This window comes from Carcharhinus amblyrhynchos, chromosome 7 (assembly GCF_965287045.1).
Source record: "Carcharhinus amblyrhynchos chromosome 7, sCarAmb.v2.hapA, whole genome shotgun sequence".
In the NCBI taxonomy this organism is placed as follows: Eukaryota; Metazoa; Chordata; class Chondrichthyes; order Carcharhiniformes; family Carcharhinidae; genus Carcharhinus; species Carcharhinus amblyrhynchos.
Genome location: NC_137330.1, coordinates 81,225,726 through 81,239,461, shown reverse-complemented (window position 1 = coordinate 81,239,461; position 13,736 = coordinate 81,225,726). Strand labels below are relative to the sequence as shown.

The 13,736-nt window shown below is 43.1% G+C and overlaps 1 protein-coding gene across 1 annotated transcript in view; it reads left to right on the top strand.

The window, feature by feature from the left end:
• The first annotated feature begins 489 nt into the window (after window positions 1–489).
• Window positions 490–13,736, top strand: part of faxcb (failed axon connections homolog, metaxin like GST domain containing b) — an 85,487-nt gene continuing 72,240 nt past the window's right edge. The window contains exons 1-2 of the mRNA XM_080193346.1: window positions 490–915; window positions 6,416–6,551. Coding sequence (XP_080049472.1) covers window positions 656–915; window positions 6,416–6,551 — 396 coding nt within the window. The 5' untranslated portion in view covers window positions 490–655. The remainder of the gene's footprint in view (window positions 916–6,415; window positions 6,552–13,736) is intronic.

The following is a 13,736-nucleotide window of genomic DNA, read 5'->3' as shown; positions in this document are numbered from 1 at the left end:
TTGGATTTTGAATTTGTCTTCTGGACCAAACAAGGAATGGACTTGGGTTCGCCCAATCCCCTCTGAGCATTGGCCATTTAACTTTAAGGAGGGAGTTTTTTAAAGTACAGCACTGTGGCTGTATTGACATCACATGGGCTGCAGAGGTTCAAGAAGGCAGCTCACCAGCATCTTCTTGAGAGCAATTTAGGATGGGCAATAAATGCTGGCTTAGCCAGAGACACACCAGCTTTCCTGAAAGAAGGAAGAAAAAGCTCATGCCCTCAACATCAGCTGAAAACCTACAAAGGTCAATAAATATGACATTCCCAAGCTATGGTATCATAAATGGGCTGCGCTGTTGTGAGGATTGGAGTTTTCCGGTTAATATGAGAATATGATTTCGGTGTTAATGCAATTGATGTCTTCAGAGGATTAATGTGACATGCAATGACATCACTGAACAGCTGAAAAAAAACCCAGGAAGACAAAGGCAAGGGGGCAGGAGCAGGAGCAATATGTTGCGTGTTTTGCACAGATGCATAAGCGGCATCGCATGTTTGCTTCTTCGGCAACATATATCGGCATGACATCATTCCAATTCCCCGATCATCTGCAATAGTTTCATATTTAGAAAGCGCAGTCACTCGGGTTCGATCCGGCGGAATATCGAAGCATGTACTGGGGTGTTGGTTTTGCACCGTCCAGATCATGCGTGGTTGATCTGAGCAGGAATCAAAGCTTTTCCCTGGGACTGTGCGGTTCTGACGAGCACTACTCCTTTTATGGATACATAATCACCTTTCCTTTGCAGGATTACTGTAACATCATGTCAGGGCTGGGAGCAGAGTCATGGTGGAAGAAAACGCTGTGTCTGACCGGAGGAGCTCTGCTGGCAGCTGCTGCATATCTCTTACACGAATTGCTAGCAATCAGGTAACAAAACAGCTCACCCATCTATTCTTTGAAGCTTACAAGCACAGACTGGTCACCGGGGCAGCTAACTGTCATGGACAAGTGGCACTGGCCGTGAGTCAGGAGAAAGGCATTATGTAGAATAAATTGCAGATCCTGTAAAATGAAAATACCTGGAAGTGGAAGGAATAAACCCAATCCGTGCAAACGTGTATTTTGCTCAGATTGAAACTAGGCCAGTTCGGTTGATATAAATCGGGTCAGGCTCGAGAGCCCACCTAGTTTTATTAGTGTATCATTCATTATATGCACAATTGAATGCATTAGCACGATTTAGTTGTGTTCTTGAATCATCAGTACAGAATGCCTTAAACACCCCTTGTGTAATTGGACATTTCCTAATGTATTCTACCGTGCATTAACAGATTCTGTTGATTTGATGCAGCTCATGGTTTAAGAACCTGTTTACTTCACTCAGCAGAATCAATATTTTTTCAAAATTTCATAGCCAAAAATTTAACTACATGCATAATCTAACCTATGTGTGTACACTGGATGTATGTGTGACATTTCTGTGCTCTCTATGTATAGATAACATACGTATATGCATCCTATACACATAAACTTCACCTGGTTTCTTTATAGGTCACAATAATTAGATAACTAATTTCTCATCAACTCACAGATTAATATAGTTTCCATAATACAATGTGATATTCAGGAAAGTCTATTCAAATGTAATCCAGTTGCATTAATATCCATAATCGGATTATTCAAATGTTATTAAAAAGAGAAACATTGAAGAAAGTTTGGATTACTTATTTAACCCACTACAACTTGGTTATTTTGACAAACACCGCAGACTGAAGAATGGACTGTTCATCAGTTAACCTCCCTTTTCATAGACACTAGTTATAAATAAGACTTAATTTTCAGGAGAGAACATATACCCCAAAAATCACAATAAATAAATTAAAGCCTTTGCAACCTAATCAAAATGCTTAGTTGTGGATATTATGCCATGTGCATAAACAAAAAAGGAAAGGAGTTATTGCTGTGGGATAAAATGATAGGTTCCAATTTGGGCCTAACCATTTTTAATAATTTTAGTCTTTTCTCAGTTACAAAGTCAGTGTCCAGAGTGGACTGGGCAAGCCCTTAATCCATCTCCTTGCTTGCTCCAAAAACAATTCAAATTCAAATTGAGTCCAATTCATGGTCCTCACAAGAGAGACACACTAGATCCAAACTGATGAGAACAGGCAGTACACCTGATCCCAACTGGTGCTTGATCTTAGTCAAAAGGCCAGGATCCCTAACCTTTACAGAAGGAGGCTGCCCAGTGTTTTTGATCATTTCTGTGCATTGGGGGAGTTGGGTCTTTTTGTTATCTCAAGCTGCATATGCACATTATCAGCAGTGGAACTGTTATCTAGGGGTGATCAAATTAGGTTTGTACTACTAGTCCAGTGACACAAGTATTTCACTAAACGTTTACAATAAAGGTCTTTCTTTGATATTTATCCTACTTTATTTTCATTGTGCTGAAAGTTGTTCTGGGTAACAACCTGGAAGTTGGAAAATACACTCAGTAAAAGTGAGCAAGTCATTACATTTTAGGTGTTCCACATTTGGTTAAAAAAAACTGAGGGCACAATCTTACAAAAAAATTCTAAGTGCCAAATGGAAGAGATTAGCACTTTTTTTTCAGTGAGCTGCAAGTCACAATCTTATGGTGCTTTGTGCAAAGAAAGACCAGTATATGATGCTTGCCAGTAGAGTGGTGGTGGTTGAGGGGCAGGGAGGGGGGTAAGAGGAGGGACAGTGCAGAGCCAGAGCTTGCTGAAACTGGCTGCTGAGCTCTTGGGGTGCGATTACAGAGGCACCCCAATCTCCCATAAACTGGGCGATCTCCTGCCACCTCTCCCCCATCCTTCCCATGGACATCGGGACCCCCCCCTTCCATCAATTGACCCCTGTGCCTGACTACTGGCCTCCACCAACCCCATGGACATCACTACAATGCCCCCCACCCACTTTCCTCCCCATCTAGAGAGATCCCCTTCCCTCTCTGATCACCTCTGTCAGCAGAAGAGGCCAGAATTAGAGGAGTACAGATACCTTGTGAGGCTGAAGATCACATAGATATGTCAAAGGTTCAGAGCCCTAGAGGAATTTGAAAACGTTGATGAAAATTTTAAGTCAAGATGTAGCTTGACCAGAAGCCAATGTGCGCCAACAAGCAAAAGGGTGAGAGGGTGAAAGAGACCTGTTGCGAGTTAAGACATGGACAGCAGAGTTCTAGATGATCTCCTCAAGGTTATGGAGGGTATAATGTGGGAACCAGCCAAGATTGTATTTGATAGTCAAGATTCAAAGTAATGAAGACACGAGCGGAACTAAAACAGAAAATGTTGCAAAAACTCAACTGGTGTGACAGCATCTGTGAAGCGAGAATAGAGCAAATGTTTTGAGTCAGGATGACCCTTTGTCAGAGGTGACTCAAAACCTTGGTTCTATTCTCTCTCCACAGACGCTGTCAGACCTGCTGAGTTTTTCCAGAATTTTCTGTTTTTGTTTTAGATTTCAATACCCACAGTATTTTGCCTTTATCTTAAGACATGAATGGAGGTTTCAGCAGCAGAAGAGCTGAAGTCCGGTGATGTTTTTGAGGTGGAAATCGGTGGTATTAGTGATCGTACAGATATGAGATTGTAAGCTAATCTCAGGATCAAACTGGTAAACAGACTGGCTTTATCTCAGACTGTTGTTTAGTTATTTATTAGTGTCACAAGTAGACTGACATTAAAGTAAAAGTTTATTAGTCACAAGTAAGGCTTACATTAACAATGAAGTTACTGTGAAAATCCCCTAGTTGCCATATTCCAGCACCTGTTTGGTTAGACTGAGGAAGAATTTAGCATGGCCAGTGCACCTAACCAGCACGTCTTTGGACTGTGGGAAGAAACTGGAACATCTGGAGTAAACTTACACAGATATGAGGAGAACATGCAGGCTCTGCACACAGAGTGACCCAAGCCGGGAATCGAACCTGGGTCCCTGGCGCTGTGAGGCAGTAATGCTAACTACTGTGCCACCCAGGCTAAGGGATGGAATTGATAGTTAAGGAGTGTAGTTTGGAGCAGGATCTGAAAATAATGCAAGTCAGTTAAAGTTCAAAGTTGTAAATGCATTTTATATGGGACTGTATTATTTATAATGTTCATTGTGTGGATGATAATTGTTGGCATTTTCAAAAAAAAATTTATATTTCTATAGCATCATTCACAAGCTCATGACATCAAAAATATTTCACAGCCCATAAAGTACCTCCTAAAACACTCTCATTCATATACTGTAGGGAAGTACGAAAGTAGAAAACAGGAGAACGATTCTTGGAGTCATGCTGAAGGGAGTGGAATGGGTGTCCATAACCTCAGAACTTAACTTTCTACACCATTCACAAAAGTCATATCAAAATGTATAAATATGTACTCCAATTTTTAACTGGATTACTAAGGCAATAACAAATTACAAACCTCTTTTCCCAATGTTGTGCCATATACAAAGCAGATTGTTGTTCTTAAATATCAAAAAGCTAGAAGAATATAGAATTGAGACACAGAGCCTGATTTTCGGGCGTGAAAACGTGGTCAAGTCGGGTTTGAAGCTACTAATGCGATCTACACCCGCGTCTGCATAGATGGTCACTTTACCAAGACCTGGGAATGGCCGCGATCCGATTCGTGCCTGAAACAGGCGCGATGGCGATTTAAATGCATTTAAATTGAATTAATGAACTGCCGGCCCAACTTTATCAACATTCCCCCCCTTTACCATTGCGTTCTCCGATCCGGAATCGCACCGAAATGGGACATGCTGAATAAAAGTCTGTTCTGGGCACTCCAGCTGTTGAAGAGGTGAGTTCAGAGCTTCCAATGGTTCTCTGACTCAGATTGGTGGTGGGCCAGATCATGCTGTTGGGGGGGGTGGATGTGGGGGGAGGGAGGAGAGAGGCCCAATCATTATCTGGTTGTGGAGGGAGTGGCAGGGATCATTTTCTGGTGAGGGGGTGGAGGAGGAGGAGGTGGTTCAGATGTACTTCTCGGGGGCAGAGAGGAGGGAAGTGAGGCCAGATTATTCTCTGGGGGATGGGGGGGGGGGTGCAGGGGAAGTGAGGTCAGATCGTTCTCTGGAGCGGGGAGGGTGGCAGGTAAGATGTACCTCTGGTGTGGGGGGAGGCCTGATCACTCACTGATTGGAGGGGGGGGCAGATGGACCTCTGGTGGGGGGAGCAGAGGGATCTGCTGCCACTCTGCGGGTGATCGGTGGGGGGGAGGGGGCAGGGGGTTCCGATCGGTCTGGGAAGCGGATGGGGTGGATGGATAAAGGCATTCAGTGACGTCTGTGGGGGCCATCACTCCCAGTCTCCTTTCTTTGCTTTCTGCAGCCCAGGAGTGATCTGACAGGCGCGCACTTTTTCAAATTTTTTTCTAACTGCGCACGCGCAGTTTAGAGCTCTGATCATTTCTGGCGCGCTAAGCCCTGCCCACAGCGCGATTCAGACTCGTGAATTTTTTTTCAGCCTAAGTGCGTATGAGGCGCCTGAAAGCAGATTTCCAAGTCAGATCTGAATTGCACCCAGATTCAGCACTTAGAATCAAGATGGTAAAATCAGGTCCATAGCGGTCCCAAACGATTCTCTATTAGAGCATTTGCCATTTGAAAATATTTGCACAGGCCATATAATAAGTGTTGATCTGAATAATAAAACCAACCAAAGAATCAAAATGCTGATTAATATTTAAATTCTGGATTCTTTAAACCTCCCTTATATTTGGACATTACGGCTGAGCAGGTTGGCTCTTCCAGAAGATGAAAAGAGTTCTCATCTATAATAACTTTTTTGGAAGATCTATGGACCTTCACGCAACCTTTGGTACTTCCTGTGTCACTGGAAGCCAAGACATGGAATACAACAAGTATGGTGCGTTAATCTAACGTTTCAATTCATTCCAGACCTCTGGGCTACTCATCTGGTGACAAAACTGTTACCCTAATGAACCTCTTCACCAGTGTAAATATGCAAATTATATAAGGCATTGGGATTCTTTTGATTTGTACTCTCATTACTATCAGTGTAATCCCCGAACAGAAGATAAAGCCTGATCTTTCTTGTCAGAAGTAGCTTGGTCACTTCCAATGGACCAAGCTACATTGGAAGTGACCCATTTAAAAATGCTTATTGCCTGGACGACTTTCATTTCTCACACTAACCTAGACTATCCTTCCTCTGCCCTGCAAATAATGCTGCCAGCATCCCCACCACATGTAAAGGATAGTGAGGAAATATGGGGCTAGTAACTAAGCTGATTTCCAAACCTTTTGTTCTGTTGGTCTTTGCTACTTGGTCATCAGAGGATATGTTTTGTCATACACACTAATGATTCAATATTTATCTGTGAATGTATTGAAGTGTTAACAGCAGTGTTCTTTCAGTAAGTAACTTTTTTTCTTTCAGGAAGGAGCAAAAACTTGATTCAAAAGATGCAATTATTCTGCATCAGTTCTCACGACCCGAATGTGAAGTACCCAGTCTGTCTCCTTTTTGCCTGAAGATGGAAACGTATCTTCGAATGGCAGACTTGCCATACCAGGTTGCTAACATTTCTGCTACTGTATTATTTATTATTGGTCACAATATATATGTTGCTAATTTGAGCTTTTCCAAGCTCCGCACAATTAAAGAAGATTTATATGGTCAGTCTTTCTCTTGGTAGACACCTAGATCAGATTTTTGTAATGGATGGAAGAGGTGCTCAATGCCTTTTGAGTTGAACCTAAGGTCCCAGAGCCAATTCTGTTGCTCAGCACCTGCCATTAGTCTGTTGTTGGCAGTAAGAACTACAGCTTTTATATTAGGAAATCATTTGGCCATGTAATGTAGCAGTAGTAGTGAGGAATGTTTAAGAACAATTATTTTTAAAACATACCGCATAATTTTATACATTTAAAATTAAGAAAGTCTTAATTTTTAAATTTAATTCATTCTATGTTATAATTTAAATTAAACGGAGAGTTTCTAGCCAAAGTTGTATGGATGTATAAATAAATGTTTATAATATTTATTTAAGTGATGGACTGGTAGCTGTGCACCAGGTATCTTGTGACTCATGGTTCATGGCCAAGTTATATGACATTACCATTTTTCGGAGCAGCATGCCAAGACAATTCTCTGCATGTTTATATGTAGAGTGCTGCTCAATGTTGATCAAAATACCCTTCGTTGCTGAAAAAAATATTTTTGTTGACTGCCATCAAGTACGATTTTTGTAACAGCCTTACAGAAACCAGAGCTCCAAGGCACCCTTCCCTCTTCAGTGGCTTCATTAATCCTTTCTTTGAGAAGTCAAGTGAAGGCCACTGTGCCAAGCTTGGAAAGAGGGAAGCAGAAGATTAGTTTAGGGAGTAGGTGACTAGGTTTTAAAAATATGGGATGGACAGACAGGAAGATGAGACAAGGAATGAATTTGAGTAGGAGACTGTGTCTTGATATACATGTATCTAGATTGCAGAAACGATATATGTAATACGTTACAAAGCAAAACATATCAGAGATCTGGGCTCTACCTTCCTCCGTGGCTGCCTTCTCAGGTTTACAAACTTTGTGTTCCCTTTGCCCATATCCTATTCATCATCAGAAACACTTCATGTCAGCAACATTGTCTCTGTTTTCCCCATAGACGGTCTGTTGCTAAATGCCTTAGCCATACTTTGTTCCCCAGGACTTAATGGGCCTGAATTTACCGTCACGTTGCACCCGTTTTCGGGTGCAAAAACTTGGTAAAGTTGGACGTGAGAGACAAGTAGCGTGATCTGCGCCTGTCTCTGCGCCGGTTCCCCCTTTATCAAGGCACGAAAATGTCTGCGATCAACCCCACTGATCACAGATAGTGTGGCAAGGAATACATCTTCCCCACCACCCCCCACCCCCACCCTCTCACTGATCTGAAGCAGAGAGCCAACAGAAGCTTGGCACTTGCCTTCTCACTAACCGTCAGTGATGGAGCGTCCGAATCGGACTTACATGGAGCATGCCTGTTTCACGCCAATTCCGGTTGGGCAAAGGGGGAAGTGCTGATTAAGTGCAGCCCATTAAGTCAATTTAGAACATAAGAACATAAGAAATAGGAGCAGGAGTAGGCCAACTAGCCCTTCGAGCCTGCCCCGCCATTCAATAAGATCATGGCTGATCTGTCGTGGCTCAGTTCCACATTCCCGCCCTCTCCCCATAACCCTTAATCCCCTCTCTTATCAAAAACCCATCAATCCACGTCTTAAAAATATTTAGCGAGGTAGCCTCCACCACTTCAACGGGCAGAGAATTCCAGAGATTCACCACCCTTTGAGTGAAGAAGTTCCTCCTCAACTCTGTTCTAAACCACCCCCCCTTTATCTTGAGGCTGTGCCCCCTCGTCCTGCTATCCTTTCTGAGCAGGAAGAGTGTCTCCACCTCTATCCTATCCATCCCATTCATCATCTTATACGTCTCAATGAGATCTCCCCTCATTCTTCTAAACTCTAACGAGTACAAGCCTAGTTTATTCAGCCTCTCCTCATAGCTCAACCCCCTCAACTCCGGCATCAGCCTAGTAAACCTCCTCTGCACTCCCTCCAAGGCCAAAATATTCTTGCGTAAGTACGGCACCCAAAACGGCACACAGTACTCCAGCTGCGGCCTCACCAATGCCCTATACAGCCGCAGCAAGACCTCCCTACTTTTATATTCAATCCCCCTCGCTATGAAGGCCAGCATCCCATTCGCCTTCCTGACCACCTGCTGCACCTGCAGGCTGGGTTTTTGCGACTCATGCACAAGGACCCCGAGGTCCCTCTGCACCGTCGCCTGCTGCAGTTTTTCTCCACGTAAGTAATAGTCCTTCCTACCATTATTCCTACCAAAGTGGACCACCTCGCACTTGCCAACATTAAATTCCATTTGCCATTTCCTGGCCCATTCGCCCAGCCTATCTAGATCCTTCTGTAGACTCTCCCCACCCTCCGCACAATTTGCGTGCAAATACATTTAAATGTCCATTGTGCCTGTTTCGGGCACAATCCCGATTGTGGCCATTTTTGGCCTTGGTACGCAGGCACTGAGACAGGCCCAGATTGTGCTACTCGTTTCATGCCCAACTTTACCAAGTTTTCACGCTTGAAAATGGGTGCAACGTGATGGTTAAATGGGGCCCTTAGAATCAAAGTGCTGTAAAAGGGCCCAATTTCTCCAACACCCTCCCCATTGACCTAAGGATTCCATTTATTTAAAGCACATGTTACCTATCTTTAGCTTGAAATTCTGGTGTCCACCATTCCTGTCTTACTGGTGTTATAATCATGTGAGAGGGATTGAAAATTACTCCATTTACCTCCGTGGTCTGGTCATAACCAGGATGCAAGTGTTAATTCAGTGTGTGTGCTTAACTCTTAACACATTGATTGCAAAAAAAAACTAGTCCAGCAGGCTAGCATAACATCAATAAATGTGTAGTATCTACTTGAGTTGGGGAAACAGTATTATTAAAATGGTGATAGATTGGGAAATATTGACAGGTAAAGGAACCTGGGCGGCCTAGTATACCAGTCACAAATAGGCATGCAAGTACAGCAAGCAGTTAGGAAAGTAAATGGTGTATTGACATTTATAGTTATTTGGAGAGTAATGAGTTGATTGGAGATAGTCAGCATGGTTTTGTGGCGGGTAGGTCGTGCCTTACTAACCTTATTGAGTTTTTTGAGAAAGTGACCAAAGAGGTGGATGGGGGAAAGGCAGTGGACGTGGTGTATATGGATTTTAGTAAGGCGTTTGATAAGGTTCACCATGGTAGGCTTCTGCACAAAATGCAGATGTATGGGATTGGGGGTGATCTAGGGAACTGGATTAGGAATTGGCTAGCGGATAGGAGACAGAGGGTAGTGGTTGACTGTAAATATTCATCATGGAGTTCGGTTACAAGTGGTGTGCCTCAGGGATCTGTGTTGGGGCCACTGCTGTTTGTGATTTTTATTAATGATCTGGATGAGGGTATAGTTGGGTGGATCAGTAAATTTGCTGATGACACCAAAGTCGGAGGTGTGGTAGATAGTGAGGAAGGGTGTCATAGTTTGCAGGAAGACTTAGACAGGTTGCAGAGCTGGGCCGAGAGGTGGCGGATGGAGTTTAATGCAGAGAAATGTGAGGTAATTCACTTTGGTAGGAATAACAGATGTGTTGAGTATAGGGCTAACGGGAGGACTTTGAATAGTGTGGAGGAGCAGAGGGATCTAGGTGTATGTGTACATAGATCCCTGAAAGTTGGGAATCAAGTAGATAAGGTTGTTAAGAAGGCATACAGTGTCTTGGCGTTTATTGGTAGGGGGATTGAATTTAGGAGTCGTAGCGTTATGTTGCAACTGTACACAACTCTGGTGCGGCCGCACTTGGAGTATTGTGTGCAGTTCTGGTCCCCACATTACAGGAAGGATGTGGAGGCTTTGGAGAGGGTGCAGAGGAGGTTTACCAGGATGTTGCCTGGTATGGAGGGGAGATCCTATGAGGAGAGGCTGAGGGATTTGGGGTTGTTTTCGCTGGAAAGAAGGCGGCTAAGAGGGGATCTTATTGAAACATATAAGATGATTAGAGGTTTAGATAGGTGGATAGTGATAGCCTTTTTCCTCGGATGGAAAAATCTAGCACGAGGGGGCATGGCTTTAAACTAAGGGGGGGTAGTTATAGGACAGATGTCAGGGGCAGGTTCTTTACCCAGAGGGTGGTGAGGGATTGGAATGCCCTGCCTGCTGCAGTTGTAAATGCGCCTAGTCTGGGGGCGTTTAAGAGATCTGTAGATAGGTTTATGGACGAAAAGGGATTGGTTTAGGTTAGTGGGTCATTGTTGTTGTTTTTTTTTTAAACTGGTCGGCGCAACATCGTGGGCCGAAGGGCCTGTTCTGCGCTGTAATGTTCTATGTTCTATGTTCTATGTTCTATTCATTTCATGAGTGCTTGAGTACCGGAGCAAGGATGCATTACTGCCTCTGCATAAGGTCTTGGTAAGACCACACCCAGAGTACTGTTTGCAGTCTTTGCCCCCTGGTCTAAGAAAGGATATACTCACCATGGAGAGGTTGCAGCCAAGGACTGATTCCTGGGATGACTGGATTGTCATATGAGGAGGGATTTGATCGACTAAGCCTGTATTCACCTGAATTTAGAAGAATGAGAGGGGATCTAATTGACTGTAAGAAATTCTGACAGGGCTGAACAGACTGGATGTTGTTTCCTCTGACTGGAGAACCTAGAATAAGGAGCATAATGTCATGATATGGAGCAGCCATTTACAAATGAGGTGAGGAAATAATTTTTTTTTACAGAGGGTGGTAAACCTGTGGAACTTCCTACCATAGACAGCTGTGGAGACCAAATCACTCAATATATTTAGGAAGGAAATAGATAGATTTCTAGACTCTAATGTTATCATAGGGTATGGAGAAAGCATTGGAAGATGGTGTTGAGCTAGACGATCAGGAATCACCATGTTGAATGGTAAAGCAGGCACAAAAGGCCAAATGGTCTACTCCTGCTCCTATATTCTATGTTTCTCTGTTTCTTTAAAACACGGTGTTAGTTTTTATAAGACACAGGGTTAGTTCTTATTGAGCTAAGAATCCATCCAGGTAAAAATATAAAAATATTCCAGAAGGTAAACTCAGCCCCAATCACAGCACACACACCACACACCTGCAAAGTCAAAGGTGTTTGCATCTGAGCTTCCTTTTGATGGAAATTCTCTATCCCTGTATTGGATTTAAAACTGCCATAAAGATAAGTGCTGGAATTGTACCACCTTGCCCACCTGAGACCAATGGAGACTGCTTACTGTGAGCTTCGCCTGCCCCGATTCTGGGTGGGTGTGCTAGTCAAATTCCAGCCAAGGTCTTGAACTTGGGAGAGAAGAGAAGGACTATTACCGCCCCCTTGGAAGCTTTCTTCCAAACTTCTACTTAGTAGCTTATTGTAATTAAAGCAATTTCAAAAATGGTTATTCAATTCAAATGACCTGTCTCTCCCCAGAATGATTTCAGGAGTTATTTGCTTAGCTCATGTCTGGATAGACTGTGGCTATTGTTTTATGGCTAAGGGGATTAGATTATGTAATGTCACAATTATTAACTTCTGAATGATTCATTATCCATCTTGCTGAGAGAGAGCAAACACTTTCCATATAGTTATTGTACTGATAGACATTCTGTCTTTGCATGAGAGGTAGCAACCTAGAAATGCAAATGTGAAGCCCAGTATAGTTTCAATCAATCCTTTGCTGTAATTCTTGACATCAGCATGGTGGAATTCCAGTGGAGGATATATGGGCTTGTCTAAATTGTATCCCACATTGGAACCTTCCAGAAAGTTGGTCAACTTGTAACACTAGATGTCAGGCTACTTGTGGCAGCCATCATTGCCTTTGTGTGATTTTTATAAGTTCCTTTTAAAGCAGTTCAATATGTGTTTGATCAGCTGATGAAATTAAAGATTGATATCACAAATGCACATGTCACAAATGCACATGTCACATCATCATGACATTAGCTGCTCCTGAAGTGTACAGAATTCAAAATCCTGAACCTTGATCACAAACATTTTATATTTTTCTCCCACCTTGGCTCTACAGAATTGACATGTTTGAATTCCATGCACCAACACTAATGGCAAATCTTTCAGCCATCTCAAATATCTTGCTTTTGATGGCCCAGACCCCTCCTTAAATTCTGCCTTGCTACTTCTCTTCATCTTTTAAAAATCTTGTCAATACCATTCTCCTAACACATTATTATTTTACATTCATATCTCCTCTGTGAGAACCCAGGAATGTTTATTGCACTAAAGATACTCTTTATGTACAAAATGTTGCTTTCTCCCATCTTATTCAGCCCTTTCCAATACTGGAAACATTCCCAAGGTTTCTGATAAAGTGAGTTGATTTCTTGCACTCTTTCCCTGATAGTATTCCTCACACATATTCAGCAACACTTCTTCTTGGGTCAATTGAAATGGGAGTTCATCATATGGGACCTACGTCCTTCAGTTCTTGCCCCATAATGGTCAGGATGGGAATTCTACCTGACACCACAGACTTATCATGACCCCATGTGCAATGGCTGTGTTTGCAAAGCTGTCTGTAATTGTAAATGATTCCCCCTCCTCAATGACTGTCCTTTTCAAAACTGTCAACATCGGCAGGGAAGCATGGTGGCACAGTAATTAGTACTGCTGCTTCATAGCGCCACGGACGAGGGTTCAATTCCAAGTGACTGTCTGTGAGGAGTTTACATGTTCCCCCCAAGTCTGCATGGGTTTCCTCTAGGTGCTCTGGTTTCCTCCCACAGTCCAAAGGATGAGCAGATAAAGTGGATTGGCCATGCTAAATTGCCCCTTAGTGTGCCATTAGCCAAGGTAAATATGCTGGGTTACAGGAGTAGGGCGGAGGGGAGAGCCCATGTGGGATGTTCTTCTGGAGAGTTACTGCAGACATGATGGGCCAAATGGCATCTTTCTGCACTGTAGGGATTCTATATTAATTCTATCATGTTGCCATGTTGAGAAAAACACCCTTAACCTCCTATCCTTGAAAACCCCTGTACTATCTCCTTGGCATTTGGCAGGCCTACTTACACCTTCTCAATTCCAATGTCCGACAGTGCAGATTGCAGTCTCCCACCTCTCACATGAGGATAGATCTCCTGTTCTGATCCATTGCTCCATATACTCTCATTCTGCCTCGATAATGAATGGAAGGAAATGTAGC